We start from the raw sequence: 21,044 nt of genomic DNA, 5'->3' as shown, positions 1-21,044 counted from the left end.
AGGGAAGAACCTGTCAAGGGCTTAATCCACCTTGTTACGTGGGGAAACAAATGAGTTGAGGTTGTGAAATAGTGGCAGTTCTGATAAAGTATAGGACGTGTTGTGTGTGACTTCCAATAACCAGTTAATTGCCAGAAATTTAAAAGCCTGAGCTATCTGAAACCAGCAATGAAGCACAAAATGGCTATCCGTTGCCTGGCCTTTTTGTTTTCGACAGGCTCAGTTTATGTAATACACTTTAATCTTAATGACTAGTAGCTTAAAAGGCAGGATGTTGTTGGAGAACCTGATTTGAAAGTTTACCCCACCGAGTCACTTTAAGACCACCCAAGTAATTGGCCCATGACTTTACCTCTGTTCTCTCATCCATAAAAATTGCAATTATTCTTCCTGTAATCATGTATATGAGGATGTATAAGAAAATAGAAAATGTGAAACATATAGGCCATTACTACTTAGAAAGCTAGTAAATTCTACACGTGCTTTGGAAATCTGAAAGCATAATGTGAGTGACTGGTAGTAGAAAAAGCTGCAACCTTGAAAGTTTCCAAATTTCCAAATGTAAAAAGAGAAGTGTTTACTAACATTTAGGAAAACCCACTTAGTGAAAAGCTCAGCATAATCCTCAAGGCAAAATCACAGCTCTCCAGGAACACTCAATCTGGACGGTCCCCAATGAGTGGGAAACTGTTGACATTCTAGACCAAGTCTAGAAATAACCCTGCAGCCCAGGATTATCTGTTATTTGTCAAGAATCTGTGGGTTGGTTTGGTTTGGTTTTGTTGTTTTCTGGGGTTTCTTTTGAAAAACAAACACTGCGTGATATGGATCCTTCGAGGGATGCAATGTGTCAAAGGGAAGCTAAAATCGGCTCCTTTGCATTGCAAACACTGATGGGGTCCGTGATCAAAGGATCTAGACTGATATAAAGTGAAGGTTAAGCAAAGCTTGATTTCACACCAGAACGGAGAATCAAACCGACTGCCGGGGGCGTCTCTTACAGAGAGAGCGACACCCCCGCCTTTGCTTTTATAGAGCAAAGGCCATGTGATTGAGCCTGGCCAATGAGATTGTAACACACAGAGAAAGTTGCATAGTCATGCTAGGTCACACACGGGTGGCCAATTGAATTACAATTTACCCTATAGTAGCTGTTTGAACTAGCCTATCACTTTGGTGAGTATTGGCGCCCCAAAGACAGGGTTCATATTCTTTGGTGGTTAGGGAGATAGTATGTGCGCTTTACTGTTGGACGCCTCCACCTGGCCCGACTCGTCCTTATATCTGGGCTCTGTTATCAGAGACTTGTCAGCCACATTTTACTGGTTTCCCAGACTTGTTTCTAATTATGTTCCTCTGGGGGGCAAGGTCAATTTAAGTTCACTGCATAAACAACAAAATGGCTGTTCTACCGAGATGGGGTCGCTCTGGCTAAGGCCCTTACAACACCATGGCTGTGAAAGAGCAGGTCACTGCCTACGTTTGGTTCATGTGTGCTCCAGTTCCCCTCATGGTCCTCGTAGCATGCAGACCCCTGAATACTAACACAATTACTCTCAACTCAGAAGTATGTTAGAGGCTCATTTTCATGGCTTAGGTGTTAATATTCATTTCACTCCTTCACATGAAAAGTAAAATTATTTGGTAAAAATTAGATATCAACAGCTAGTTACTTGCATGGGGATATTTTAACTCTAAGTGTGATCATTCTTCCTAAAAATTCACTCCTCAAAAATCCAATTACACTCACAACCATTTCAAACAACCTGGTACCCTTCCTGGAAAGGGGAAATTTGTGTCTTGCTCAAACTAAGATGAAGCTTTAAAGAAGAAGTTTAACATCATACTACTTTCATTTTAATCCATTACTAACTAATGTAGGAAATATTAAATTATGTTTTAAAAAAATGAAACAAGAAATTTGTTTCTTGTTTCTTGTCAAACTACATTTGACAGAAAATTGAGTTCTTCTATAGAGTAAATACTGAGAATCTGTCCTGAGCAATTGATTCTTTATCATATAATGATTTGGGCATGAATGTAAGGGTATTATTTTTTTTAGAGATTTTATTTATTTATTTGAGAGAGAGAGCACAAGTAAGCAGAGCAGCAGGCAGAGAGAGAGGGAGAAGCAGGCTCTTCACTGAGCAGGGAGCCCAATGTGGGGCTCGATCCCAGGACCCTGGAATCATGACCTGAGCAGAAGTCAGCTGCTTAGCCCACTGAGCCACCCAGGCACCCATGTAAGGGTATTCTTGAATTGAATACTTTCAAAATTCCTGCTTCACAGAATTCGTCCTTACTAGTTTGCCAAGTTGGATTTATAGAAGGTGAGTAGAAAGAAACATTCTTATTTTGCACAATGTAAAGTTAGAGACAGCGAGTATGAGTCTGAAAAACATGGCACTGGTCAAAATAAGTAAAACAGTTTATCCTCATTCTGCTCAGTAAGGTTTTTTATCTTGAAAATCAACACAATTTTTAAATAACCTTCCATCAATTTAAGCTGAAATGTTCATGTGTCCTTTGTCAGATTCTTTTTTTTTTTTTTTTTAATTTATTTGACACACAGAGAGAGAAAGAGAGCACAACAGGGGAAGCAGCAGGCAGAGGGAGAAGCAGGCTCACAGACCGGGGAGCCCGATGCGGGGCTCAATTCCAGGACCCTGGGATCATGACCTGAGCCGAAGGCAGACACTCAACGACTGAGCCACCCAGGCGTCCTAATCCTTTGTTAAATTCTTAACTTTGCTGGAAATTGAGAAAATTTGATTTTAGATTCTGTCCAATAACTGGTCTTTACCAATATTCAGCAGATATTGGATAAGACTACATAGTCATTTATTCTTCAGAAAAATTTATTTTGACAATTTAGTTAATTGTTTTAGAAGTATTTTAAATATAGTTTATATGGGTGGTTTCAAAGATTTTTTTTTCATTCCTAAACCCTTTGACTAAAGAAAGGCTTACATGAATTCCTCAATAGAAGAGATAAAAGCAGAGCTGCTTTGACAGAGGCTGGGTTTGAGCCTGGAGACCCCACCTACTTGCTCCCTCTTTCCCCGTTTTCTCTAACTCCTGAAGTGAAATCCAAAGAGGCTATATCCTGCCCATTAGGAAATCCCTGTTCTGTATTAATAAAAACTATTTGTGGGTTCAATCACCCACTATTTGAGTCTTAATCACCTACAGCTTGAGGATTTTTCCACCTACCCAGAGGTTGCCTATGAATCTCTATAAAAATTGTATACATATCTAGTTTATTGGGCTACCATTCTCCTGATTACATGCTCGATTGTCCAGAGTTCATATATAGTTAATATCCTCTGAAAGACCAACTAAGACCATATCACATTATCAATCTATATTCCATTTTGTTTTTCAGCAATGAGCTCATCAACAGGGAAGCTAACTGTCCAAGCATGTAAGTCTAGTTAGCTTCTAAAAACAAATTCCATTTCCACATCAAAAAGGACAATGTCTTCAAGTATTACCTCATAATTTCCCATCCATGTCACACATTCTCTTTGGAAGAGAGTAACAACTGGACAACAGATGGAAATAAATTTTTCTGAAAATGATCTTTTTCATCATGTTCAAGAAAAACATTTCACATGGTGGGAATTCGGGGGTAATTTAAATAAATTATGCATTTCTGCCTCGGAATAAATGGGCTTGTTTTTCTAATTTTAGAAATGCTATGAAATGTTCTTTCTGCTGAGAAATAAAATTAAAGAAAGCAATAAATGGGGAGGAAATAGACCGTATTATCTATGACTGAGCTATAAAATGTGCTTAATACATTCATTTTCATGGTTGATAGCAGCTCCATCCACTCACTCCATATCACTGTGGCCTAAATTTTGAAAGATTTTATCAAAGTGGTGATGAATTTGAACAAAGGTATTCATGTCTTTGCCTCTGTATCTTGCAAACACACTATATATTTCTATTCATTTATTCATTCGTTCATTCAACGAGTATCTTTTTCACATCTACCAAGTGCCAGAAAGTGAATCCCACTATGAATAAGACACGATTCCTCCTCTAAAATGAAGAGTTTGAAGGTAGGGGAAGACATAAATAAATCAGGAAATGTTAAAATAGTGTGATAAATGCTACAATAGAGAAAGTGCACAATGTGATTGACAGTCAATCACAGAGTCCGCTTAACCCGGTCTTATAGGGTCAGAAAATGATCCCTGAGACAGGAGAAAGAGGAGATGCCATGAATCAAGTGGCAAGTAGAATAAGTGTCCTGGACAGGGGCAGTAGTATGTAAAAATATCTTCAGAAAAGCAAGAACATGGTCATTTCTTATAACATAAAAATGTCAGTGTAACTGGAACATAGAATGGGAAATGGGTATGATTAATAATGATCAAGGACCAGAACCATGCTGAAACATTTTTCCTTTATTTGAAAGGCAGTAAGAGAAGTCATTAAAGGGTTTAACATATAAGAAACATTACTCAGTTTTCAGCATGGAGAATAGATCAGAAGAGCTGGACAGAAGCAGGGTGACAAACTAAAGCTATCCTAGTCCTCCAGATGAGAAAAACGTTAGTCTACACTAGAGTGAAGGCAGAGTGGTGGAGATTTCTAAAATGACAGGCCACAGTGCTGTGTAGTCAATATCAATAAAATGAGTTTTCTTTTTTGATACTCAATTAGTTGGAAGAAGAATTGAACTACAATATTTTCTTTATTAGCACCATGTTCATAACAGGCTTAATTCTGAGAAACCCTAAGCAGCTAAATAATCTCTTATCTGATACACATAATACAGTACGTATTTATTCCGACCAATAGTGAATGGGATATTTATGTGGAAACGCGGCACTCTATCCTGAAGAGTGAGAAACTGGTCATCATACATTAACCCATGCACACCTGAGGAACTAGTCATACAGAAAAATATATGAGAGAAGGAGTTCCAACAAATGGGCAATTACTTGTCTGGGGAGCTCTTCTGGTAACAATTTCAGGTCAAAGTAACGCACTGGGTCTTCAGAAACTGGGAAGCAATAGTCTCAGTAGGAGTTCCCAGGACATCTCAAGTCCTCAGGACACCTACTTTGTGATATATCAACCCTTTGTAGTTTCACATAGCTTTAGTAAGCAATATATATCCACAAATAAATACAGGGATGAGAAAAACATCAACATATCAGGGAACAAAGAGGATAGATATTCATATTGTATATGTTTATATAATGATAAATGTCAATACTAGATTAGCGCTCTCTCTTAGGTACCCTGAACCAAAGACTATAGAGACATTTCTTATGACTTAATGATCTTATCTCTTACAGGCTGTGGTAAACGAGTTGTTCCATTAATAGTCAACAGAATAATGTCTGGAGACGTCGCAGCCAAGGCTGCCTGGCCTTGGCAAGCTTCCCTTCAGCGTAATAACGTACATCAGTGTGGGGCCACCCTGGTCAGTAATACGTGGCTCATCACAGCAGCGCACTGCTTTACAAAGTAAGTTATTGACTCTACGTTGGCCTCCACTACTGTTAAAAACTGAGTTTTATTATGTTCTGAGTAAAAACCAATACCCCCAAATATTACTGATGTAAATGAAAAAGTTTTCTTTCTGGTTCTTTTCTAATATAATGTTACAGTTGTATACTTCTTTGCAACATTACTGGGGGTAGTAGTAATTATCTTAACACTCATTGGTCACTGCCTCACAGGTCTTGGGAAGGGGTGTTGGAGTATAGTTTACACAGATGTTACATTAGTTGCAGGTGTGTAACATGGTGATTCAGCTTCTCTCTGCCCTACGCTGTGCTCACCAAACGTGTAACTGCCATCCATCACCATACGACATTTTTATGGCATCACTGACTCTATTTCCCATGCTCTGCCTTTTATTCCTCGGGGTTATTCATTCTACATTTTTCTCACCCCTCAACCTTCCCCTCACCATCAGTTTGTTCTCCAACTTTATAGGTCTGATTCTACCTGTTTATTCCTTTTTTTTTTTTTTTTTTCAGGTTCCACACATGAGTGAAATAATATGGCATTTGTCTTTCTCGGTCTGAATTATTTATTATTAGCATAATACCTTCTAGGTTCATCCATGCTGTTGCAAATGGCATGATCTCCTCCTTTCGTATGGCTGTGTAATATTCCTGTGTGTGTGTGTGTGTGTGTGTGTGTGTGTGTGTACACCTCACATCTTCCTTATCTATTTGGTTATCAGTGGATACTTAAGTAACTTCCATATTTGGGCCATTGTAAATAATGCTGCATTAAAACATAAGGGTGCAAATAACATTTTTTGGCTTTTTTCTTTTTTTAGTTTTTATTTAAATTCCAGTTAACATACAATGTAATACTAGTTTCAACTGTACGATTTAGTGCTTCCGCACTTACATACAACACCCAGGGCTTATCATCACAACTGTACCCCTTAATCCCCACCACCTACTTAACCCGTCCTTCCACTCACCACTCACCACCCCTCTGGTCACCATCAGTTTATCCTCTATAGTTAAGAGTTGTGTTTCTTTGTTTGCCTCTCCTTTGTTCCCCTATGCTCTTTGGTTTGTTTCCTAAATTCCACATACAAGTGAAACCATATACTATTTGTCCTTCTCTGACTTACTTCACGTAGCATAATGCTCTAGCTCCATCCATGTCATTGCAAATGGTTAAGATTTCACTCTTTTTTATGGCTAAGTAATATCCCATTGCATGTATATATACCATATCTTACTTATCCATTCATAATGGACATCTGGTCTGTTTCCATAATTTGGCTATTGTAAATAATGCTGCTATAAACATGCATCCCTTCGAATTAGTATTTTTGTATTCCTTGGGTAAATACCTAGTAGTGTGGTTGTTAGATAATAGGGTGGTTCTACTTTCAAGTTTTTGAAGAGTCTTCGTACTGTTTTCCAGAGCGGCTGCACCAGTTTGCATTCCCACCATCAGTGTAAGGGGGTTCCCTTTTCTCCATATCCTCGCCAACACCTGTTGTTTCTTACATTATTGACTTTAGGTATTCTGACAAGTGTGCGGTGATGTCTCATTATAGCTTTGATTTAGAGTGCACGTATCTTTTTGAATTAGTGTATTTTGTTTTCTTTGAATAAATACCCAGTAGTGGTATTACTGTGTCATATGGTAATTCTATTTTAATTTGTGAGGATCCTCTATATTGTTTTTCACAATAACTGTACCAATTTACATTCTCACCAACAGTGCTCAAGAGTTCCTTTTTCTCCACATCCTGGCCAACACATTTTTCTTATCTTTCTAATTTTAGTCTTTCTGATAGGTTTAAGGTGATGTCTCATTTGGGGTTTTTTATTCTTTTTTTAAATTTCATTTTATTTTATTTCTTTTCAGTGTTCCAGAATTCATTGTTTATGCACCACACTCAGTGCTTCATTAATACATGCCCTCCAGAATACCCACCACCAGCCTCACCGCCCCCCACCTCTCCAAAACCCTCAGTTTGTTTCTGAGTCCACAGTCTCTCATGCTTTGTCTCCCTCTCAAGTTTCCTCCAACTCACTTTTCCTCTCCATCTCCCAATGTCCTCCATGTTATTCTTTATGCTCCACAAGTAAGTGAAACCATATGATAACTGATTCTCTCTGCTTGACTTATTTCACTCAGCATAATCTCTTCCAGTCTCATCTATGTTGATACAAAAGTTGGGTATTTATCCTTTCCAGTGGAGGCATAATACTGCATTGTATATAAATGGACCATACACAAAGATAAACTCATTTGGTCTTGATTTGCATTTCTCTGATGACCAGTGATGTTGAGCACCTTTTCATATGTCTGTTGGCCATCTGTAGGTTTTCTTTGGGAAAATATCTATTTGGGCCCTCTATCCATTTTTCAGTTAGAGCATTTGTTTTTTAGGGTTTGTTTGTTGTTGTTGTTGTTGTTGTTGTTTTGGTGTTGAGTTGTATAAATTCTTTTTATATTTTGAATATAAACCCATTATCAGATATATCATTTGCAAATATATTCTTTCACTCAGTAGGTTTCCTTCCTTTTTGTTTCGTTGATGATTTCCTTCATCGTGCAAAAGATCCCACTTAGCCAAAGCAATCTTAGGAAAAAATAGGGCTATAGGAATCACAATCCCAGTTTTCAAGGTAGACTACAAAGTTGTACTCAAGACAATATGACATTGGCACAAAAATAGACATGCAAGTCAATAGAGCAGAATAAAGTTCCCAGAAATAAACCCACCATTATATGGTCAATTAATCTGTGACAAAGGAGACAAGAATATACAAGGGGAAAACACAGTCTCTTCAACAAATGGTGTTGGGAAAACTGGACAGCTACATGCAAAAAAATGAAGCTGTACCACAATCTTATAACATACACAAAAGCAAACTCAAAGTGGATTAAAGACCTACATGTGAGACCTAAAACTATAAAATTCCTAGAAGAAAACAGGCAACAATCTCTTTGACATAAGCTGTGGAAACATTTTTCTAGACATGTTTCCTTGGGTAAGGGAAACAAAAGCAAAATTAAACTATACCAAGACTACACTACCATTTTGGGACTACACCAAAATAAAAAGCTTTTGTGTGGTGAAGGAAGACATTAACAAAATAAAACAAAAGACAGCTTACCAAATGGGAAAAGTTATTTGCAAATAAAATTCTGACTTATGATACCGTAGTAAATTCTGCCTGCCTGAGTCCAAATCTGTATAGAGACTTAGATTCTTAAAGTTTGAAAGACATCAGAGCTCAATAGGGCAATATGTTAGAATGCACAGAAATCCCTTATGCAGATACCTAGTTTGTCCTTGAATATCCCAAAGGAATGGAGGGCTTACTCTCTCCAAAGTTTGCCAGTTTTGTGGTAGATGGCTCTACTTGTGCAAATATCTTTATAACACTGAACGCCAAATCTGCAACCTAATAACTTCCACCATTGATATTTGTTCTTTGATCCGGAGCAGCAAGGATCAAATTTCTTTCTTTTCACCATAGAACCATGCAAAGAAAAATTTCCTTATTTTCTCTTTTTCAAGCCAAACAATATAAAATGAGTGAAAATCTCCAAACCATATGTGAAAATAAATATCACTACTTTATTTCACAGCATCAGCTTCAGATGCCCTACAATCTTGGTTCTTCTCCTATAAATGTTCTTGATTTTGTCAGTGTCTCCCTTAAAATACACTTCTCAAAATAGATAATATGATCAATGCCATAGTGACAAAGTAAAATGGGAAGGCTTCTGAAAACATAAACAATATAAATTGAATGTGATCGTAATAGGTAGCTCGAAAACTAAACAATTCTCACTAAAGGATCATGATTAACAATTGTTATTAAAATGCTGAGGATGTTTTTTATGGCCCACCAAAGACCTTAATCCTGCACCCTGTCCTAGACAGTGTATTTTCTAGGCTTGGCAGATGATGTGGAAGTTATAATCAACAAAGTAGCTGATGACAGATGCTGGAAAGGATGACAAATGTTTGGGTAAGAAAAACAGAAATTTCAAAAAGACATTAATTATATTAGAGTAATAAGCAAGAACTATATGATTAATTTTAGTTGGTATAAATGTAAGACTCTAAATAGGTCCAAAAAAATCCAAGTGTATCAGTACCAAAATCATATTTGTGTTTTAACATGTGAAAATTGTTTAGAAATTTGAGTCAGAAAAAAACACACTATGAGTCAGTTGTTCACAAAACTACATGGTGATTTCAATTGTATTAAGAGAACTACAGATTCCAAAATAAAGGAGACTCTTCGTTGGTCAAATCCTGACTAGGATAGTGAATTCTTTCCTGGAAAGCAGACTTAAAAGAAAACATAGTGAAATGAAATACTCTTAGAGTATAGAGTGTTGGATGACAAAGAAAGGTAATAGTATAACCATATAGCCTTGCCACGTAAACCCTATGTCTGAGACGCTTTCCTGTGGAAGAGAATTAAGGTATCAAGGAAGAACTTGTCAACAGTTAGAGCTGCCCAGACATGCGAGGTATCCCAAGGTGAAGAAAGAGGTGGGAAAGGAGAGGCCCCCACCTGCAGGATTTGAGCAAAAAGAATTGCTACTGGAGAGAGTGTGCTTACAACAGCAACTATTAACCATTTATTAAGCTCCCGTGTGCTACAAATTTTTAGTTAGTAGCTTGAGATTTGTTTTATATAATTCTTACACTTGCCTCATTAAGTAAACCCTGCTTGATAAGCCCTTTTACACTGAGGGAAATAAGGAAAGTTAAGTTGAGGTGCCTGGGTGGCTCAGTCAGTTACGCATCAACTCTTGATTTGGGCTCAGGTCACGATCTCAGGGTTGTGAGATCAAGCCCCAGCAGTTGGGCTCCATGCCCAGCACTTAAGGTTCTCTCTCTCCTTCTCTCCCTGTGCCCCTCTTCCTGATCACACACATTTTCTCTCTCTCATTAAAATGAATAAATTAAAAAAAAAAAAGTTAAGTAACTTGCCCAAAGTCACAATTGTTAGGGAATGGTGGAACCGAACCTAGGCATATATGTCTGCCTCATGAACAGTCCCATCTTTCAAGCACTGGATCAGTGAAAAGACCAAATGACTTTCTATGGCCTTCCCTACTCTGAGATTATTTCATACCATTGCAGTCTTATATGAAATTAACACTTTAAGAACTCTTATCACATGATTGATTTTCAAGCTAATAATCAACAAAATTCCCAGATCCTTTTTACAGGGATGGTTTCCAGATAGGAGTCCCACTTTGATTTCTTACATTTTAGATGGGGAACCAAATCACTGATGTATACTTATCACCATTAAATTGTATCCTTTTTTTATTTGGGCCTGGATTAAGAATTTAGAAAGTTTATCTGTAATCTTCACTTAGTATCTCTCATGTCAGAGGTTTATTTCAGGCTCATTATCTACAAACATAACAAATACAAGCTGTATTAAATTGTATCAGGGCATCGTCCGAAAGTTCTAGAATGATCGTTTCCATTTGAATAAATAGTATTCAAGGTCTGTCCTTTGCATTCCCAAGTTCAAAATACTTGATTTATGTTAAGTTTATCTAGGCATAATTGAGAGGAAAATTTACATCCATAAAACTCACAAAAGGCTGAATTATTAAAAAAAAAAGTCATATTTATACAATATGAATAATTGTGTTCACAAACAATTTTTTTTTTTTTAAAAGAGAGAGCAAGAGAGCATGAGCAGAGAGGGGGCAGAGAGAGAATTTTAAGCAGGCTCCATGCTTAGGGCAGAGCCAAACATGGGGCTTGATCTCACAACCCCAAGATCATGACCTGAGCCCAAATCAAGAGTTCCACACTTAACTGACTGAGCCACCCATGTGCTCCCCACAATCCAATTTTTATTTAGTTTTTCTCATTAAAGTATTTTTGCACGTAAAAATTACATATAAAAACACAACTTAAATTTTAAATTGCCTTAGAGAAAAAAATAATAATCCCAACACAATTACAGCTTTCAAATTGGACTTAAACCCCATGATATATGCTTATATGCTTCTTTCTATGACTAAAACTACCTATTAAGAAATAATTTGGTCAAGAAACAAGTATCTCTATGGGCAATATCTCTCTCTGCTTATCCCTTTTGGGTAATGTTAGTTCAATTACTTAGTTAAGAACACCAATCTTGCTACTAATAAATAGATTGTGGTGAGAGACCATGTCTAATAAATAGAAGAGCTAGAGAGACAAGAAGACATGATAGAAGGCAAATAATTTAACCCATCTAGAATTTATCTTCCTTAAGTATAAAACAAAGACTTTACTGGATGATCTTTTGTTACTAGACGACCTTTCCAGTCTCCATCCATACCAGATCCACCAGTTGCTCAAGCCCCCAAGTTACAAGTCACCCACATTTGGTCATTTTTCACAAGGCTTCTGACAACTTTTTCCTTGTTAATTCTTGCCCTCCAACAATCTATTCTCCAGAAAGAACTTATGTAATTTCTTTTTAATGTACAAGAGACTACATTACTCATGGCTTAAAATCATCCAAGGAATTCCCATAGAGCTTGAATGAAATCTAAACTCTTTATTCATGACATGTAAGAAACACCAAAATCTGGTTCCTGCTACCTCGCCAGCTTCATTTCCCACCATTCTTCCCTTGTGTCTTGAACTATAGCCCAGTTGGTATCAGGCCTTAGCAGGCTGGTCTGGAAACTTGCCTCCCTGTCTTCTCATAGCTGACTCCTCATCAACCATGTCTCAATCTCAGCATCATATTCTCCGGGTGCCTGGGGGGCTCAGTGGGTTAAACCTCTGCCTTCAGCTCAGGTCATGGTCTCGGGTTCTCTGCTCACCAGGGAGCCTGCTTCTCTCTCTCTCTCTCTCTCTGCCTGCCTCCTCGCCTATTTGTGATCTCTCTCTCTGTCAAATAAATAAAATCTAAAAAACAAATAAATAAACATCATATTCTCAAAAGAGAATTATCTACCTACACACACTCCCATATTCTATTCAATTGCTCTATTTTTTATTCATAACTGTGATTACTGCTTGGATTTATTTATCTGCTAATTTGTTTTGCTTTTTTCCTTCACTGGAATCGAATACAGCCATCAGCAGGCACTTTTTCTATCTGGTTCATCACTTTCACCATATAAGGCTCATCACATAGAATTTCAATAAATATTTGTTGAAAAGATAAATGAATGGTAGTTTATATGCTTTACAGTTCTGAAATTCATAGTTCTTTTTTGGATCCCAGCTCTAAGATACTGTTTGTACACAGTTTATTTTTTCAAAATAGCAAAAGACTGGATTTAAAGGTCAAAGGAAACTATCATTACAACATATATTTTTAAGATGGAGTTTTTTATTAGCCTTTATGTAATCATTATAGTGCAGTTTATATATTCTGTTCATTTCTAACATTTTCCAGTAATGCAAATCCACGTCAATGGACTGTTAGTTTTGGAACGACAATCAACCCTCCATTAATGAAAAGAAATGTCAGAAGAATTATTGTCCACGAAAGATACCACTTCCCAGCAAGAGAGTACGATATTGCTGCCGTGCAGTTCTCTCCCAGGGTCACCTTTACCGATGACATCCGCCGGGTTTGTCTGCCAGAAGCCTCTGCATCCTTCCAACCAAATTCCACGGTCTATATCACAGGATTTGGAGCACTCTTCTACGGTGGTCAGTATCTCAGAAAGGACCACAAGCACTATGTCCAGTTTAGAACAGTGTGATTGAACCTCCACCCATTTCCACACAGCTTGGTTGGATTTGTTGAGTGCTCTTATTTTGTAAGTGACAGAAACTCAACTCTTACTAAAGTAAAGATAATAATAAAATGGCAAATTTGGCCCTTGTAATTTAGAAGTCAAGAGAGATGACACGAGTCTGGTTTCAGACATAGCTGGATTCAGGAGTATGATGTATGATGTCACGTGATTCTGAATGTCTGAATCTTCCTATTTCTGGCTTGTTCTCCCCGAGGCTGCCTTCATAGGGAGGGATTCTAGCTCCACATAGTAGCAACACTGGGGTCTACATCATCCTCCCCTAGTAGCTGCAGAGGGAAGAACATGTCGTCTTGGCCAGAATCGACGTTAAGTCCTGAAAAGCTCTCCTGTGGCCCTGTTTGTGTTCAGGGGCACTTGGATTGACTGGCAAACTCAAACCCTCACTCCTGAGCCTATACCGAGAAAGGCAGGTGTGGGATAAGCAGGCTGTGAGAATCACAAGGCCTAAGGGAGAGGCAGTTTGGAAAGTATGGGCCTCAAGGAAGACATAAATGAAGCAAATATCTCCTCAGCAAAACTAGAGTCTATTTCTACGCGCTGTTTTCGATGCGGCGCCAAGTACTTACCAGGCATGTTGTCATCCTCATGCCCACCCTCACGCCAAGACCCCCTCCCTCCATGGCCCGCTTTTGTGAGCCTCCCTCAGCCCTTTTCATCTCCTTCTCCTCTCGGTTTGCTCCACTACTCATTTTACCTTCCTCGGTCCCCTTACAGGTTTTCCCGTTGCTCAGCTGCAATGGCCAGTTGCAGCAAAATCTGCTTCACAACTACAGAAGTTAATTTAAAAGGGATCAGGGATAAGAATACTGTGTAGGGGAAGGCAGGGAAAAATGAAACAAGATGAAACCAGAGAGGGAGACAAACCATAAGAGACTCTTAATCTCACAAAACAAACTGAGGGTTGCAGGGTGGGGGGTGGGGGAGGGAAGGGGTGGCTGGTGATGGACACTGGGGAGGGTGTGTGCTATGGGGAGTGCTGTGAAGTGTGTAAGACTGATGAGTCACAGACCTGTACCCCTGAAACAAACAATACAGTATATGTTAATTCAAAAAAAGAATACTGTGGAGAGATAGTCTCTGATAACAAAGATTCCATGATCTTCTCCAAAATGATTTAATTTGATATTAAACTTAAACTTAAACTTCCAATAAATAAAAATGATTTTGTTTGATACATTCTGGATCATAAAATCCAGTCTAGATACATACATATAACGACATCAAGAGAGTTTGCTCTCTGGGAAATGTTTTTATTCCTAGTATAGGTATTTATAAAATGTGATAAGGATAATAATTATCATTTAAATGTGCCAGAATTTAAAAGGAAATCTGTTCTCTAGAAACTGTTTACATCAACCTCATTCTGTATTGACAATTTTAAGTATGAAATAGATTAGATTAGAAAAAAGTTCACTCGCTTCATTCTAGCTAAGGATGTTGATTGTGAACACTAAAATGACTTTGTTTTTCCTGAAGGGAAATCCCAAAATAATCTTCGAGAAGCCAAACTGAAAATCATAAGTGATGACGTGTGCAAGCAACCGCATGTATATGGCCGTGATATAAAATTTGGAATGTTTTGTGCTGGATATCTAGAAGGAAAGTATGATGCTTGCAGGGTAGGTAGAGAGAGATTATTTTAATATCATTAATTCAAAACACTTCTATCCCTTTCAAGAAATATTCTGTGTTATTTATGTTAGTATCAACATGGACATCTTATCAGTTCAATAATTGTTAAATGCAGATTTCACAACACAAATATTTTCAGGTGTTTTATTAAGCAAAATGTTATAAACAGAGTTTCTTTGATGCTATCCAACAAACCAACGAAATTAAATTTTCTTAATACTAGAAGTCCAAAGGTTCATAAAGAAGAGTCCCTTTTCTTAAAGGGCTCATCTAGAAAGGAAATAATCATGAGTGACAAACTATGATGAGATCTTTTAAATGGTATAAGAGATAACAAATACTTTTAGCATGAAGGGAACATGAATGAAGCATGAATTTTTTTGCAGCAAGTAACAGAGAGATCATAATGAAAGATATAGACATGAAGGATAAACGGCCCTTACCCAGTTATAGAATAAGAGAAGAGTTTTATCTTTCTATATATAGAAAGAGCACAGCAAAAATTATGAGGGTGTGAAATTATAATTCATATTTGAGGGGACCCCAAGTAATCAGCATAAGGAGGCTGACAGGCCATACCGCTGAGGGAGAAGGTGGATCAGGTCATGTTGGGATCGCCTGGTGCCCTTTCCAGTGCCTTCCTCTGCTGTCCAATAGCTATGCAGCCTGTATGCTTTCTGACCAAGGTAGAAAGTGTATTTCTTCCTGAAAGCACTTGCTTTATAACATGAAATTCTTGAAAATCCCAAGGAGGTGACTCTCCATGGTGAAATACCAAAATTGTTTTGATATTAGTGGCAGAAAACTCTGCCCAGAGTCCCACAAATTATACACGTAAACCTCTATCAGAAAAGGAGCAGGGAGTTTTATGGCCGATGGGCTGAGCTAGAGCAGAAGATGGTACATGTCCAGCCTCCGTTGCTGAGAATGTGGAGGGAGGCAGCTAGAATTCAGAGAATGCACAGAGTTCCAAACCATGATGCACAAGGAGAAGGTGGTGACAGGAGCCCATTTGTAGACAGCACATGAGAATCTAGGCGAATAGTGATATCAGTGATATACCTCAGGAAAGAGATGGTCATAAAGAGATTTCACTGAAACGGGAAACAGAGGTAAAATGCCTGCTCCAGGCCTATGCAAGTCAGTGGTAAGACAAAGTTTTAGCCAAAGAAAACTTGGGGAAAATATTGAGAAGGTGACCCAGGGACAGGGTCCAAGACAGGAATACAGTGATTATAACTGAGATTCATGGTGAGGGGTTTAGTCTGTCCAATAAAGCTGAGGTCCAAGCACCCTGCTTGGAGTCTGAAAAACCAACACCAGCTAGATAGACTTTCTGTGTTGTGTACTTGAAATTTGCCAGTAGACCTTAGTCATTCTTAAAACACACACACACACACACACACACACACACACACACACAGTAACTATGTGAAGTGATAAATGTGTTAATTAACTGATTGTGGTAATCATTTCACAAAATATATGTCTGTTAAATATCATGTTGTACACTTTAAATATTCACAATTTTATTTGTCAATTATATGTCTATAAAGCTAAAGAAATTAAAATGTGGAAATTGAAATTTAAGGCTTTTATAACTTTTGAAATCCATGTTTCAATTAATTATTCTATAATTGGTAATCAATACCTATGCTATTGAACAATAATATATGTGGTTCATAAGAATATTTTAAGTAACAAGCTTTATATTTAGCTAATATTCTTTCTTTTATTTTCAGGGTGATTCTGGGGGACCTCTAGTCATAAAGGATCTTAAAGATACCTGGTATCTCATTGGTATTGTGAGCTGGGGAGACAACTGTGGTCAAAAGAACAAACCTGGAGTCTACACAAAAGTGGTTTATTACCGAAACTGGATCACTTCGAAAACGGGCCTCTAATTCACTCTAAAAGTTAGATATTGAGTGCTGTGAGCAAGGTATATATGTATGAGAATTTACATACTCAGTGAATGTAGTACAATGAAGTGAGATTAAATGACATTATTTATTATAGAATCACTTCAATTAAGCAATGATTCACAGCCAATTCATAAGGAATTTAAATCCTTATAAATTTGCAAAGTAGTGGATCAGTTTAGCCTGGAAGGGAGAATATAGCAGAAACACTCAGTTCTTTACATCATGTAAGCTGGAGTATAAAAGAGGTGTAATGCAAATTTTTTTAAATAATCCATGATTTTTAGAATGTCTTTGTCAAAAAGGTCCCTGTAAGTGAGAAAGTTTTTAATCTCTTAAAGAGTTCAAGAAAACCTTATATAATTTCTTATCATTTCTCCTGAGCTCACAAATACACTTTTAAATTTTTTTCTTGTTATTCCAAGTTTTCCAAAGAGATTTTTCACCATTCACCATAATATATTTTCTACTTATAAACTCTACGGAAGGATCTTTGAAAAAAAAAAAAAAAAAAAAAAAGGTTACATCTAGGAAACAAAGTATGGTGAAACCTCCCTAATGTCTTAGTGATTTTTTTAAAATACAGACACATAGAGAAAGAGAAATACTGATTTATATATCCAGAGAAATCCTGATTAATAAATAAGTATACATAGTAACTAGCTAATCAGAAATGTATCTTTGGTACAAAAACTGGGGGAAGCTAATGGTAACTTCATGAGTCATGAATGGCACAAAAATTTGACATTTCATAGATCCGTTTACATGTTTGAATCACCAGGAGGCAGTTCTATACATTATTGTAAGGTTAAAGGCCTTGAAAAAAATTGAGAATTTACTAATATGTTGAATAATCAATGAGCTTCATCCTTCTACATAAAAAGAAACTTTCATACCTTTGAACGCTGCAGCCAATGATCTCTTAAGGCTTGGGGCAGTAGCCTGACTACTGCAACCTTGAAACACTAGTTTAAAAATTTTTTGATAAATATAAATTTTAGGACCTACCCCATAGAACACATGAACAAAGTGATCTGAAAAAAACAAATGTATCCCCAAAGCGTCTCATGAAGACATTAGGAGGGTCAGGCTTGTGGAAACAGTTACTCTGTGACAACGTCAGCTAAAAATCAGGTTTATGAGCAGGGTGTCTTTTATTCGTATAGGCCTAATAGAAGCCAAACCACTGAAAAATTTAGTTACTTCATAACAATGTTTTCTCATGGGCTATCGATAAGGCATGAAAATATTACTGCAATAATCTAAAAGACACTAACAAATTATACACACACAAACACACACACACACACACACACACACACACATCCATAACCTAGACTCACAAAGTTTTAAAGCTTAGGAAAGTCTGCAAATCATGCAGGCCAACACACCTATGGTTCAGATAGCTGAAGCCATAAATGACTTGGTGAACCTATATGTAGTTTGAATCCCCAGCAGGCCTGGAACAACCCTGGTACCAATTTCACATGCCCTTTCTCTTACAAAATTCCTTTCTGATCACCTATATTTATTAAATAATCAGCTCTATAAGAATTTCAGTGACTTCTATTGAATCTATTTTAAATTAGAAAACTCTTAGGTTAAGAATTTTGAATGATATGATTTACTTGGGCAGCTGGCTGCCTGTTCTTTAAATTCACTTCAAGATAAAGTTGTTTCTTCATATATAAAAATATACATAGCCTTTTAAATTAGTTGATATTATGGTGGTAACATATAATTCTGCTTTTAATGTCAAGATTCAAAAAATGATCCTAGAGTTACAAACTTCATATTGCTAAACTGTTACATGCACTATTTCATTCTGGTTCACATATAAGCAAGTACTGATACATCATTTTAAATCTAATAATAAAGTTGATGAACGGAGCATTCTACAAATAATATCACTGAGTCTGTGTTAGACCAAATCTTAGCATGAATCTTACAACTGCTGTTAGGAATTGCATTTCTTTTAATTAACTATTTTAGGTCATTTTGGTTATTGTGATAACCAAAAGTATCTCCACACATTGATAAATGTCCCCTGTTAAGAACTATTGTTCTGGTAGCATCTGATCGTGTTTAGAAAGGCAAGAGATGAGAAATGCAAGCCACCGGGGTGGCTCAGTTGGTTAACTACTCTTAGTCTTGAGATTCTCTCTCTCTGCTTTCCCCCATTCTCTCTCTCTCTCCCTCTCTCTAAAATAAATGAATAAATAAAATATCAAAAAAAAAAAAGGCAAGCAAGAGATACCTCAAAATTATGACGCTGATTATTCAAAACTTATGGTCTCCTGATCAAACTGACGTTTCTAAAATAAGTAGCAGAATAAGACAGTGGCTATTTCAAATACAGACTGATCCCCGTATACACAGTGTGCTTGAAGGATTTCTCTCATACCCTTGCCTAAAGTAGGTAGAATATATTCGTGTATTGCCATTAACCATTACCATGAAGGTAAGCTTTTATAAATACACCCTCTAGTAAAGTTTCTCTATCTGGTCCGCAATCCACAATAGAAAATGTATTTCACATGACAGCTCCATAAAAACATAACAAAATGCATATATATTAAAATATTAAAAACTGAAACAGAAGTTTCATAAAATAATACTTACCCTACTGAGTGCAGTAAAATCCAATATTTTCTATTCTATTCTATTTCAGTTTTTTATAATGCTTGCCCCACCAAGTAAATTAATTTCGAAAACGTAGTGGGCCATGACTTGCAGTGCCTATAGAACATTCTAGAATAATAACCCACAATTATGAACACCATACTGTTATTATCGCACCTATTCCTACTGCTCTCTCCACCTTCAGCCTCTCCCCACTCTATCCATTTAGCAAATTGCAGCTCAGTTATGATGCTATTCAATAACATTGCTCCCACGCACTTAAATCTTCACTGGTTTCCTCTTAGCCTGACAAATAGTCTAAATCCATGTCACCAAAGCTTTTAGTCTCTGCACAATCTGCCAACAATCAACAGACTTCTTGTTTTGCTGGTGCTTAGTGCACAAAAATTTCTTTGTTCCTCCTCTAAAGTATTTTTCATACTTTGCATTATAGTTTTAAAGTACATATATTATCTGAATTATTCTTTTTTGCAGTAAAAGGTTTTATTTTATTTTCTTTATATTTTTTTTTTACTTTTTATTAACATATAATGTATTATTAGCTCCAGGGGTACAGGTCTGTGAATCGCCAGGTTTACACACTTCACAGCACTCACCATAACACATACCCTCCCCAATGTCCATAACGCCACCCCCCTCTCCCTACACCCCTCCCCCAGGCAACCCTCAGTTTGTTTTGTGACATTAAGAGTTTCTTATGGTTTGTCTCCCTCCTGATCCCACCTTGTTTCATTGATTCTTTTCCTACCCCCCCCAAAACCCTCGTATCACTGTAGGTCCACTGATTGTAACAGATGTCAACTACTCTGGTTCAGGTATTAACAGTGGGGGAGGCTATGTGTGTCGGGGGAGTGGCTGTGTGGGAGCTCTTTGGACTTTCTGCTCAATTTTGGCTATAAACCTAAAATTTCTCTGAATGTGAAAAATATTTTTTTAAAAAGCCACTAGAGCCTTAGAGACCCTTGGAGATGTAGTGGAATGAAATGGAGGCATACTGAGTCCTAACTTGCAATGGATTAGTATAAGGGAATCCTTCTGGAGCTGAATTGTGTTGTTGGCAGAAAATATAAAACATTTTTTCTAATTATCATGTTGAAATTCTTTTTATCAATAGAACTGAGCAGAGAACAAAAACTAAAAGTATTTTACTTAAATGAATACTGAATATCACGTAGCTTAAAATTCCATGGAAACTGATGGTAATAGCAGGGAGTGAGGCCCAGCACAGGGACTGAGAACCTCCTGAGGGTATTGGAGGCCTCCAGGATAGTGTTACATTAATGTTGGAGAGGAAAACCGAAGATAAAATGCAGGCTTCAGGGGCAAGAAATAGAAACCAACAACAGTTCTTCAGTTTTCACTAATCTGTCCTTAGCCTTAAAACAGGTGTTATTGGTTTAGATACAGCAGATGATGTTGTGTGGTATGCTGTCAATGAAAATTCCTGTGTAATCTGTTGAATGTTTTGCATGGGCTATAATGACCACCTAACGTTACATCATGGTATAGAAAAAGCACTAGGCTGAGCAGCCCCCTGACTGTTATGTGGTCACTGACATCAGAGAATGGACTACA

General features: G+C 37.3%; 2 protein-coding genes across 4 annotated transcripts in view; both read left to right on the top strand.

Moving 5' to 3' along the window:
• Nucleotides 1–21,044, top strand: part of TMPRSS11A (transmembrane serine protease 11A) — a 65,941-nt gene that overhangs the window by 38,773 nt on the left and 6,124 nt on the right. Inside the window, exons 6-10 of one of the 3 annotated variants that reach the window (XM_059396630.1) lie at nucleotides 3,386–3,424; nucleotides 5,316–5,487; nucleotides 12,903–13,162; nucleotides 14,749–14,891; nucleotides 16,647–18,712. In XM_059396630.1, coding sequence (XP_059252613.1) covers nucleotides 3,386–3,424; nucleotides 5,316–5,487; nucleotides 12,903–13,162; nucleotides 14,749–14,891; nucleotides 16,647–16,808 — 776 coding nt within the window. In that variant the 3' untranslated portion in view covers nucleotides 16,809–18,712. Of the gene's footprint in view, nucleotides 1–3,385; nucleotides 3,425–5,315; nucleotides 5,488–12,902; nucleotides 13,163–14,748; nucleotides 14,892–16,646; nucleotides 18,713–21,044 lie in introns of those variants that run through there. The other 2 variants (XM_059396620.1, XM_059396612.1) reach the window with 2 other exon arrangements.
• Nucleotides 19,282–21,044, top strand: part of TMPRSS11D (transmembrane serine protease 11D) — a 64,045-nt gene continuing 62,282 nt past the window's right edge. Inside the window, exon 1 of the mRNA XM_059376610.1 lies at nucleotides 19,282–19,287. Coding sequence (XP_059232593.1) covers nucleotides 19,282–19,287 — 6 coding nt within the window. The remainder of the gene's footprint in view (nucleotides 19,288–21,044) is intronic.

This window comes from Mustela nigripes, chromosome 1 (assembly GCF_022355385.1).
Source record: "Mustela nigripes isolate SB6536 chromosome 1, MUSNIG.SB6536, whole genome shotgun sequence".
NCBI classification, from domain to species: domain Eukaryota; kingdom Metazoa; phylum Chordata; class Mammalia; order Carnivora; family Mustelidae; genus Mustela; species Mustela nigripes.
Note: the sequence above shows the minus strand (reverse complement) of the source record. Positions and strands in the feature narration are given on the sequence as shown.